Source organism: Ricinus communis, chromosome 6 (assembly GCF_019578655.1).
Source record: "Ricinus communis isolate WT05 ecotype wild-type chromosome 6, ASM1957865v1, whole genome shotgun sequence".
NCBI lineage: Eukaryota > Viridiplantae > Streptophyta > Magnoliopsida > Malpighiales > Euphorbiaceae > Ricinus > Ricinus communis.
Genome location: NC_063261.1, coordinates 16,891,658 through 16,903,635, shown reverse-complemented (window position 1 = coordinate 16,903,635; position 11,978 = coordinate 16,891,658). Strand labels below are relative to the sequence as shown.

General features: G+C 35.4%; 1 protein-coding gene across 2 annotated transcripts; it reads right to left on the bottom strand.

Annotated features, from left to right (window-relative positions):
• Window positions 1–477: 477 nt before the first annotated feature.
• On the bottom strand, window positions 478–11,949 carry LOC8262586 (DNA (cytosine-5)-methyltransferase 1B). Of its 2 annotated transcripts, none has more exons than XM_015724572.3 (12): window positions 9,471–11,949; window positions 6,022–7,498; window positions 4,217–5,732; window positions 3,712–3,876; window positions 3,340–3,544; window positions 3,130–3,241; window positions 2,792–2,939; window positions 2,477–2,674; window positions 1,981–2,259; window positions 1,734–1,895; window positions 1,333–1,551; window positions 478–956 (listed from the first exon to the last, which is right to left on the bottom strand). In XM_015724572.3, the coding sequence occupies exons 1-12, from the start codon at window positions 9,535–9,537 to the stop codon at window positions 816–818; spliced, it is 4,689 nt and encodes a 1,562-aa protein (XP_015580058.1). In that variant the 5' UTR covers window positions 9,538–11,949; the 3' UTR covers window positions 478–815. The 2 variants fall into 2 exon arrangements, with proteins under 2 accessions (XP_015580058.1, XP_015580060.1); XM_015724574.3 differs by having other exon boundaries at window positions 6,022–7,489.
• Between the last annotated feature and the right edge of the window lie 29 nt (window positions 11,950–11,978).

Sequence of the window (11,978 nt, the reverse complement as noted above, 5' to 3'; positions counted from 1 at the left end):
AAGGAATTCCAGATTTACTAGAAAATTTATAATAAAGAAAGAACCTATTTAATTGATTGGAAAAGATTAGTTAAATGTTTCTGGTAACAAATATTATGGGCATATTTAAATTTATATTTCCTCATTCAGGCAGTTAGTGGTTTTGGGTGCAATCCAAATTGTGCAAAGTTCAGAAAAAACATAAGTTGCCCAATTAGAGCTGAATTCTAAACTGGCCATCAATACAAGTATACAAAAGCCTTTTGAGAAAATATAAATAATTTTCTTTTTAAGTGATCAAGAGGAAGTGAATTCTCAATCCACAGGTACAGGGAACTTGTTATAGTATCTTGTTACAGGGACTTGAGATCCACAGAGAAAGAATTCTGTTTCAGTATAAGCTGTGTGGAAAGTCACTGGAACAAGATTCAGTATTTCTTGTAAAAGTTATGAGAAAAGAGTTCCAAGCTATTTGCATACAACAGTAAAACACACAGATTGAAAAAAAGAAACTATGATCTGTGGAGCTTTATATAAATGTATTATTGCACTATAAACCACAGCAACATTTATGATTAGTTTGCCTTTGGCCATGGACGTCTGTCGCAGGAAAGTATTAAGGGTATGTGCTTGGCAAACTATTCTGAACAACAATCGCTGTACAGTAATTGCACAAGCACCGAACAGATAATGATCTATAAATTCAATCAAAGTTTGGGGAGCCAAAACCAGCAAACCAACTTCGAAAAGTCACCTGTGTATATGGCAATACGCCAACTTTGCGAAATCTCTGTGTATGACAACTATGAAAAATTACTGTGTAAATGCTAATGCCCCTATTGCATTAACCTTTTCATTTCTACTGCCTCCTTGAGTTTTCTCCCAAGTGCAAATGCCAGAGGAGGAGGTACAGCATTTCCTATTTGCCGATGCTTCTGTTGAATGTTTCCTAAAAATTGATAGCTATCTGCGAACCCCTGCATGCATAAGAGATGGGAAGGTTATACAAGAGATAGGTCGACCACCAGAAACCGGTGCTCGAATAGGAATAGCCTGGCAACTTCAGTAAATTCCATACCACAATTTGTTCTCTTAGTAATTAGCAAATGAGCATGAATTCAGTAAATGCCATCCCTTAAAGGTCTAACTACTAATCACACTCGGGTCATTCTTATTTTTCTTCCTATGATTGTATAATCAGCCCTTGGCGTTTATAGAATCTCGGTTCTCTATTCTTACGAAGGTCTAATTCCCAAAAATCCTCAAAGCCATGCATTTCTGTCAAGTAACTCAAATGTTAAATGCTCCAAAGTTATTTTCGGATCATTTATAAAAAGAGAGTCACAGACTTACCTGGGATCGAGCACATTCACGGACTGTGAGTATTCTATCCTGTTCTGGGTGAAAACACATCCCAACCTTACCCATTGGTTGAGGGTCAGTAACAGAAGTAGGGAAGTTTCCTTCCCAGTCCAACCTCCCAAATAGTCCTTTCCATTGATTATGCCTCTTAGCTGTGTTTGGTAGGCACCAAGGTACTAAATCAACCAATTGACCATTGGACAACTTGACCTGCAGGCAAAAATATGTGCACCTTTTATTCGAACCAAAAGCATTTAGAAATAAGAAAGATTGTAGAAACATCCAACTAATAAGATTCCATTAACTTGTTATGGTGGTTATCTGTGTAGAGCTAGCAATTTCCTTTGTTTCAGAAGGTATAATGAAAACTGAACAACCGAAAAACTAAATACCTTTTTATCTGGGAGGTCACGCCAATCAGCACCCGGGTGCTTTGGAATTCTTTTACAACGAATGAGATTGAGCTCATTCATTTCCTTTGAAATATGATCTGTTAGGACCAGTGCATCTCCCCGAATTGTCTTTTGGAACCATGAGACAGGTTCATTCTTGTACTGTACAATAAATCAAAAACCATAAGCTATCAAGTAGACAAATAGAAGGTAATTAAATAAACTTTGCAAGAGAATATAATCCCACTTGCATAGTCGTCAGAGAAGCCCCATTTCCTACAGCTGGGAGGTCCCCAATTGTATCTCTTACAGTAATTGCTCGGAAAGGAGCACCATTTGCAGTACTTCTCACAGCAGCATATTGAGAGTTTCCAGACAATTTAATCTTAAGCTCAGGGCCAGCAAAAACATGCATTGGCTCCGGCCATTCAGGGAGAATTTCCTCTGGAGAAGCTGCCCAGATAAATGCACGTTTACGAGATTGAGAAATACCAAAGGCTCCGGCTTCCAAAACTCCAAACCTGACCTACAGTAGTTAAATAAATAAGAGAGTCAGGCAATGTCTGTCATTTCCTTTTCTATGACTGCTATGCTTACTACCACGGATTATGCTTTGCTTGACAAGAGGACACATATTTTGTCAAGCAAACAGATGGAGTGGGAAAAAATCAGATTGATTTTCAACAATGATTAAAAAATGCGAGAACGAACTTAAGCGTAAAGGGAGAAAAGCTTGCATTTACCTGATAACCCATCTCAAGAAGTGAAGCCAGAGTCAAACGAAATGTATTCCCTTTGTTGAATGATACAAAGTTCCTTACATTTTCCAGAAGGAAGAACTTTGGGCGGAAGTAATCAGCGAAAGATAAGAAGGCTAAGATCATCTCACACTGAACCTTACTCCAACTTCTTTGATTAAATCTATTCATCCCAGAAAAGCCCTGCGGAATTTGACAGGAGAAAAAAGAAGGAAAAGTTAGGCTTTAATTACAGATAGATAGCACAACTAAATGCAAAAATTTTCGGTGAATCAAATGCATGTAAGAAGCTTTATAAACCTGACAAGGAGGCCCTCCATTAATAAACTCCACTTCCCCGGGCCGGGGAAAATTACTAATCTCCTTCTCATCAAGTTTTTCTGCCAACTCAGAAGCTTCAGAAGTACATATACAGTCATCTGCATCCCCACAGGCAGACATGATAGCCCTGCATATTGATCCAATAATTTTTATCGACACAATATTAAAGAATACAAAACAAGTAAGTCGCCTTACATGGAAATAAAACAAATCTCGTAAAATTCAATTAATAAAAACAACTGGAGGACCATAATGCAGAAAGAAAGAAAACAAAAACACCATAGTTAAAATTCACTTTGCATAAAGCAAGTATGCACCTTAGGATCACATTACAGTTATTAATTAACATCAATGCCTCTGGATGATTTTGCTTAAATGCTTCACCGGCAGGTTCTTCATATTCAATTGCCCATTTTGTCACTGATATACCTACAATTGCAGAATAGGGGATATAGATTTGTAAAGAAAAAAACTCTTTTGAGTAGGAATCAGTGTCTTACAGGTACTGTATTTTTGAGAAGGGATACCTGCTCTCTCTAAGCCTTCAGATAACCCTCCACAGCCAGCAAAGATATCTAGGGTGGCCAGCTGATTTCTAGACAGTGCTTCTGATCTTTTTACATTATCATCAAAATCATTTTCTCCTTCTTTACACTTTCCCTTTTTCTTCCTGTACAGAATATCGTCATTCATCCTCTCTTTTGAGGAACTAAGCTTGATGTGTGCAGGCAACTGGTCACAAAATGGAAATCACAATCATTAACAGGTGAAAAAAGAAAAGGCATACTTCATTAAAAAACAGTTTCAATGCAACAAGCAGACTCATTTAGATCCTGCAAGCAAAATGACAGCTGGAATTAATAGGAAGGTGATTTCAGATTTTACAAAAATCATATTACCTGCTTGATTGTTCCCTTTTCAGGATCATATATATGCTCGCAGAAAAAAATATGCTCAAATATAGCCAGTTTGTCAAAAGATGGAAGGTCATGCTTCTTTCTAACTTCGCACTTTCCTTGTATATCCAGAATAGGAAATGTCTCGATATGTTCGCTGTAGTAAACCTGAAAAATTAATTACAAAATACTCAGTTCATGTCTTGACGACCTTGTAAAACAACTTCATTAAATAACAAAACAACAAACTTAATAACAAAAAATTGCTAAGACAACTGAAATGTTATAACATGTATGATTTCCTATCTCACAAACTATATGCAATCAACACAGTCTGAATAAGAAACAATATTTTTCTGTTACTTGTGGGTTCAAACAAAAAGATACTTCTCATGTCCGTTGACCTGTATCAAAACGTAGGTTATATATCAAGTCCTTCAGTATGAGAGTTATACAAGGTTTATTAGAAAATATTTGAACATGTTAACAATTGTTCGGTGCTCCTCACCTCTCGAATATCGGAGCAATATGCATTCTCCGCTGAGATGTCCTCAGACCTAAAAAATCTCCTCACTTTAACCAGTATGGATTCAGGGGTAACTTGTAGCAACCCTTTACCCACTTGAATCTCCAGCAACTGGCAAACAACATAAGGTCTCAGCCTCACATTTCTCCCACCCTTAAAAGTTTGAAGGTCCATAACGTCTACTGTAAAATGATGAGGAGCTCGGTAGACATAATCATGAATGCAGTACTCAGTTCCTTTGTAAACAAAGCTATCACTCGACAGATTCAACCTAAAACTCTCCTTCCCCATTTGAATTTCTTTTGTTTTACAGGAATGACAAACTCCATTTCCAAGACCCATGGTATCTTTTGAAAGACAAATGAAGGCCCCTCTCTCAGGCAAGTACTGGCTTTTGCAAAAATATTCCATCGGCAGTCCTTTACATCTTCTCTCCTCTGTCCTTTCTCTATCAGTTCTATCCTTAATGATACTAGCCTTTCTGTGCCGGTAACCCCAAGGAGTCAACTTGAATTCTACAACCACATTTTGTTTAACATCACTCAATTCAAATTCAAGGCAATCATTTGCCAAGAATAACTCCCTTTTATTGGCAGTGTTACCAAGAACAGTCTGAGAGCCATACAGCATCAGTTTGCCATGAGCCATCTTTCTCATATCTGAGTTTTCAAACATGTACTCCACAAAATATATGGGAGACAATTGATCAGCGTCGGTTGTTCCCAACATAACAAAATCACCAACAGCCACTATACCTCCATGGACAAAGGCCTTTTTATAAAAAGCCTTGCCAGTGCATGATTTGCCCAGTAACCCCCCAACCCATCTTATCTCCTGATTAGAACATTGCCACGTATTCAGTTTTTCAGTTGATCGAGTTTTTTCAGATTTCTTTTCAATTTCCATTTTTTGTTCTTCTATTTCTTCAGAATCTTCCTCTTCACTTTCTTCTTGTTCCTCCACAACTTCATCATCCTCTTTTATTTCAAGACCATCTGCACCATTTGACTCTTCAGGTGAATAGTTTGAGTAATAATCTCCCCAAATCCTATTAATGAGTTTTGTTGTTGTAGCTGCCATCGCCTTCCTTTCTGATATGGTGGCCACTGCTTCTCTTGGATTTAAATTCAGTCCCTTCTTCAATACCCTTTTCTCTTTTACCCGCAACTTTAAATGATTTATTTGCTGCATCTTGCTATGCAGATCAGTGACAAAAGGACAGTTCTGGATGGCTTTGACAGGAAACTCACTGAATAACTGCAGTATAATCTGCCCATGAACTACCACATACCGTTCCACTTCTGCAGCTAAAGAAGAAATAAAAGCATGATGTCCCTCATTAAATTTAGATACTCGTTGGATCACATCAGCAAAGGAAAGTCGTGATACTCGTCTCTGCTCCTGCAACAAAGTTATAATGCTGATTGCAAGCCTTGCTGTTTTAACAACAGGTTTGTACCATGGAGCATACTGCTTTGATGGCTTTCCAAGCCTATACCTGAGGAACAGAAAGAAATGAACACATTCATTTCATATTTAAAATCCAAAAAAAAAAATGCAAACATACATCCTTCAAAATTCAGTAAAAAAACTATATGAACTTATAATTAACTTCGTGATGATTAGATTACAATTATAAACTGTGGTAGGAAAAAACAGAATCAAAGCATTAATAAATGATGATTAAGTTGCAGACAAAAAAAAAAAAAGAATTCAAAAAATGAGAAAGATAATAACACTAATGGCACCATCAAACTATAAATTAAAATGAGCTTACATGTACATACCAGGACAAATCTGTTCGCAGTGAAATGAAAATCATCGATGATCCAAATTCAATCTTCCATTCCTTAATTGCACTTGTATATATTGGAAGTCCAACATCCTGAACGTCAGAAGAAGCTGATGAAGGCAGGTCAGAATTGACATCAAGATAACGGCCACTTAAGTCGCCATCCTTGGTAACAATACCTGACGCAAATATTGTCATATCAGCATCAGCACAATACCTCATCGGAAGGAGCTCCAACGAAATCAACCGAGCATCAGAGTTGTAAAGTGTCCAATTATGAAGAACATTTTCAGGAGGGTTAAAAATTTCATCATCACAAATGACAAGAAACTCGTCAATTTCTTCAGCGGAGGTCTTGTAATACGTAGGCCAAGGATAATCATTCACAATTTCATCCTCATTGATCTTGATATAGAAGTGTGATGAAGGAACAGAAAATCGACGTTTATTTTGCTTCATTGACAACCAGTTCTCTACCTCTTGTCGTAAGCTGGCTAATTTCATATCCTCATCTTCCTCAGCCAAACTGGACGAAAGGAGCTGGTTAGTTAACTTCCCATCAATTGTTAGATTTCTATTTACCGTTCTACCTGTTGTAGTGGCCTCGTGCATGAACAAACCCTCACGTTTCTTCTTCTCATCCCTCATGGCCAAAAGCACAGGTAATCCTGTAAGCATCTGATCATTCTTCTTGGATGTGGCATCCAAGCCAATTAATTGGTTATAAATAAACTCCCCCTGTGAAATTATGAAGTCCTTGATGGACATGCCTTGAGGAAAATTTTTGCTGCCACTCATTGCACGCACAACTCCTGCAATCAGTTCATCAAAACTTATATTGGGGTCTCCGCCATGCATTCTTGATAATTTCCTGTATACCTCCACGCATGCATGGGCCTTCTCAAAGAAAAGATTATACAACTTTTTGTATCTATTTGCAGGTTTGATACAATCATAATCTGCCATATCAGTTGAGACCCAAATAACAGGTGACCCTTCTTCATAGCCAGAAATGGCCCATGATTCAACCCTTCCAAAACCATTACATCTAATCCCTTTTTCTTTATCCTTGTCAGAACTTTCTTCCAGGGGCACGATTAGGCCTGAAATGAACAAATCAAAGAATTCCAACATCTCAACTGCCTGTATATTTCCATAAGCATCATGAAAAATGAAATCCTTCAATCTTCTGTTTGGTCGAAGATCATCCCTCCCAGCTGTCAAACCTAAGGCTACAGCTTCATGTTCCACTATAACCTCCTTTTTAATTTCAGTAAATGAATATTCCTCTGAGAAGTCAAGGGGCTTTTCTTTAAAATCTGAACAAGCAGCCGCCCGCTTAGTCATTTTTCTTGAACTATACACATTTTCGACATTCTTAGACAAACCTCTCTTCAGCTTTACTTTAGAGGCAGCTCCATCTCCATTTTCAGGTTTCGACTCCTGAATATTAGAAGTATCTTCTGCTGCACCTAAGAGAAAATTAGTCAGCGCAAAGGGAAAAATAAATGAAATTTGCAAAAATAAACAGAAGCTAACAAGAGATAAATGCAGTAATATGTTTCATTACACATGGCTAAAAAGGAACATTAACACACAAATGTAGGACATAAAAGGAAGGTTTTTTGTTAAGTGAACCAAAAATAAAAGAGAATGTATAAGTTATTGGGAAAACAGGTCTGTAACGGGGAAGCCAACAATTGATAGAAGATGCTCAATGATTAAATATTGCAGAAGAAAACACTGAGAAAAATAAGTGATTACAAAAATGAGAAATATTAACAAGAGAAAACAAATCAGGACTCTCAGAAGTCTAAGGAAGTAAAATGAAAGAAGGCATCCTCATTTCAAGCTCTGTAAGCAACATTAAATCTGTCAAATGAAAACATCATTTTATGGCCTACTAGAAATGTTAGCATACTGAGAAATGACTAATCAACTTAAATTAATCCTAGACTAACAACACATGAGAAACTCTTGCAAATACTAGAAGCAGTTGTCAACTGAACAGATTTCTACTGTTTGTATATATCTGTACAGATCTTGAAGCACAACTAAAATCCATAAATTAACCGCACAAATAATTAATGCCTGCTTTTTCTTGTGTACGAAATATAACTAGTAGAAAAATCTTCTGCAAATGAATAATAAAAACTCTCAAGCACTCTTTGGCAATATGAAGTAAGCAACAAATTAAATAGTGCACCAAAAAATGTAACATGTAATTAAGCAGGCCGCTTTCAAACACTTGAAAATGTTATAGGATGGTGCTGCTTCAATAAGAAGTTCGTGGAATGAAATCGCGGCATGCCTTATTTATCTTTCCATCTTGCTCTTTGTCTTATAAACAGAAGTTGAGTCGTAATGGCTATTCCGTTCTAGCCGAATAGGTAATGAAGATTAGCCTACCTTACTTCCTAGTTAGGGTAAAGTACAATCGTTCGAGTTTATATGTTTGTTTAACCCGATTTTTTAGAAAAAGTGCATGCAAGAAATTGCATGTTTCATTGTTATAGCTACCATATACACGTGCGTTATATTCTCACCATAATAAAAAGATTACTTACCATATTTAAACACAAATCATAAGTTCCTAATAATAGACTAGAGTTGGACCATACTATCAGCATAAAGATGAATGAACAACGAAAAAATATAAATGGCGCGAAAAGGGACTGTTTAATCATGTGCTTCGAACATTTGTACCAGTTATTATTGCCTTAAACACTCAAAAGACTTTCGTGTTAACAATCGTGATCACACCAGCCCCTACAGATGAATATTGCCAAGCATATAAATAATAGAATGAACCAAAAGTTCACGCATACACCGCGACGTATCATGGAATCCAATGGAAACATGCATAAGATGTGAAACCAAAAAGGACAGCAGATTAAAAGCAGGATCATGCATCTGAAAGCACTGAATACATCAAGTGATATGACAAGAGTAAATTGATGTCCAATGCCAGGAAAAACAAGAGACTGGAAACATTTTCATAAGATACATATTATCTGAGGAAAAAACAACATGAATAAACCCTAGTATGCAGTTTGGTAAGACCACAATAAAGTGTAATAGAAGCCAACGGAACCATTTTTCATTCATTCTTCCACTTAATTTTTATTTTTTATCATATTTCATTGTGTTCAATTACATTATACCAAACATATAATGATAACATTGTGTTCAATTCCAATTACATGCAAGAATTCATACAGGTAAATAACATTGCATGTACTTAAGACATGATTGTATCAATATAGATACTTGATTTCTACATTATTGCATCAATTCAAAAGGTCACACCATTCTCCATTTTTTCTTTCTATGCATAAGCTGATCGATCATAGGCTTGTTGATTCTAAAAGTAAGGAAATAACCTTTTTCTCTTTTCATTTTAAGGGTTTAAAGAGATTAAAAGAAACAAAGAGAATCAATCACCTGTTTTCTTGTTGTTATCACTAAATGGAGCCTCTTTACTTTCACTCACTTCTCTCATTGACACCATTTCTCCTTTATAACACTAAAGAAAATCCCAGTATCAAATTGATCCTGGCAACAAAAGAAAACAAAGGATAATTCTTGATTCTTGATCTTTTGTCTTAGTAAGTTGGGTTGTGTTCTTTTTTCTTGCATATTTAAAGCAACAAAATTTGCAGGAAAAGTTGTGTCTGTAAGGCTTCTTTGGTAAGTAAATTTGAAATGATTATGGAACTCCAATTTTGGTAAATATAGATAAAAAGGTTGGATTTAGGACAAATTTCTTTCCCTTTTGTGATCATACATTCAATTTCTGCTCTGTTTTGCAGTCACAGCAGTGGAAGAAAATAGAAAACAAAATCAGGGACAAGAACAAATAATATTCTAATTACTTTTCTGTCCTCCATTATCAATTAAAACTTTCCAAATAAATGTTATAGGCAGTTCTAGTTTTGTAATCTTCGCAGGGTGCCAGATTTTCTTTTGCTGTAGCATGCATCTAACCACCAAATGTTGCGATAGTGTGGAAAGGTGTTCAGTTTGCACCATTGAGTTGTAAGTTTGTAATTCAAGTTCAATTTTATTAATAATAATTTTTTATTATTTTTTTTTACAAGATAAATTATTTAAAGACTTATAATTAACGCTAATTTATAAAACTTATGAGCTCGTCTATAGAATCGTCAAAGTTTCATTTATAAGGAAAAAAAAAAACAAAAAGCAATTCTCCTTTAACAAAAGAAGGTTCTTCTTCTCTGCTATTCTCAGTTGTATGTTTAAATTGAACAAAAAAAGAATCTAATTTAGTTAATAGGAAAAAAGATCTTACTTCTCACTTATTTAAAATTAGATGAGTTAAGTGAAAATTGATTAATTTATCACAGTAAATGAGCTAGATAAGAAATTTTTACAGGAGTCAAACGGTCAAGTTGGGATTTAGCAAAATTAGAAAGAATCTATGTTAGCAAAATTAGAAAGAATCTATCTTCAACACAATAGAAGTTTCTAACGAAATGGATAAATTCATCAACATAATTACTACTCATAATTCTACATAATGGGGCTGTGATACACTTATTTTTCATTTTGTGAGCAGAAAACGAATCAATGATTTTTGACACAATTATATATCAAATCCATAAAAGATTAGTTTTAAAGAATGAAAAATTAAAACCAAAATTATAGGTTTGATTAATCTATTTGATCAGTTAATTCAGACTTTAGTAGAATATTATATCAATATATTCTGCCTAAACCATTATAAACACCCTAATTTTTTATAGATTTAATTTTGACAAAACACATTAAATTCAATTCCTTATGATACCATCTCCTTAATCATGACAAGGAATAGTAGAACGTTAATTCAAATGGTGTCCCCATTTTACTTTTGACCTAAATAAACTACATGTAAAACATTATAAGAATGAGCAATGCCTTGAGAGTGGCCCTGATAGGTATTCAAAAATATTAAACTACAAGCCCAACGAGTATAAACCTACAAGTCCTATAGGAATAAAGGAGAAGAACCTATTATAGAAAGGCAATATCCGCATTCCCCCATAAGAAAAATCGATTTGCAAGAACAAGATAGGTAACTATTCATGTTAGAATAAGTAATCCATAATTTGGCACAAGACAACCTAATTCTTTTCCTGCATATTTTTACATGTATCGTAGACATGGTCACACTAGCAGTTCCATGGATCATTATATAGCATATAGCAATCACCAACATCCTCCAGGCCGCGACAAATTCTCCAATAATTGTACAAAATCACTCCATGAAACATGCCACTTTCAAGAAGTGGATCTGTTTTAAACAATCTTCGGCAGACCCAGAAACACTTACCATACTATAAGATCCAGTATATCAGGCCTATAATATAAAACCCCAGTTATCACATACATCTTAATATCAACACAGAAAATGGCATTGATCACTAATAGGCTCCACTGAACATATTACAGATATTCTGCTCGAGCTTAACCTGAAAAAACTCTAATATGGACTCTATAATCCAATCAAATGAACCAAGCATCCGTAGTTTATAACTCAAAAACCAGTACAGCAAATAATGAGATGTAACAAACCAAAGCGCATCATAACTTGATCAATTCTAGAAACTTCTACTCGGAGATGTCACAAAGACATGAACGGAAACCCAGAAATCTTATATCAACCTATAAGCAGTAACAACCCAATTAACATAGCAAATAAAATAGCAGAGATCTTCACTAACCAAACCCCCCCAAATATAAGGAACAACTTCTCCAAATCTCTCATTACTTATCCACTCCAAATCCAAAAAAATAACATATGTTTAATCGTCTAACCAAAAAACTAAAAAACCAAGACCCCATTAGTTCAAATTAAATGCAATCTTACCTCACCTAAAGAACCTACACCCCATATATTGGATCAATCAATTACTAACTCATAAATAAGGCATTGCAATCAAAACACAT

Excerpts from the sequence above, each read along its gene's own strand:
- LOC8262586 (XM_015724572.3), bottom strand. The coding sequence starts at position 9,537 with ATGGTGTCAATGAGAGAAGTGAGTGAAAGTAAAGAGGCTCCATTTAGT. Across the intron at positions 3,242-3,339 it reads TGAAGGCTTAGAGAGAGCAG|GTATATCAGTGACAAAATGG; the intron begins GTATCCCTTCTC and ends CTGCAATTGTAG. Across the intron at positions 2,675-2,791 it reads ATGGAGGGCCTCCTTGTCAG|GGCTTTTCTGGGATGAATAG; the intron begins GTTTATAAAGCT and ends CAAATTCCGCAG.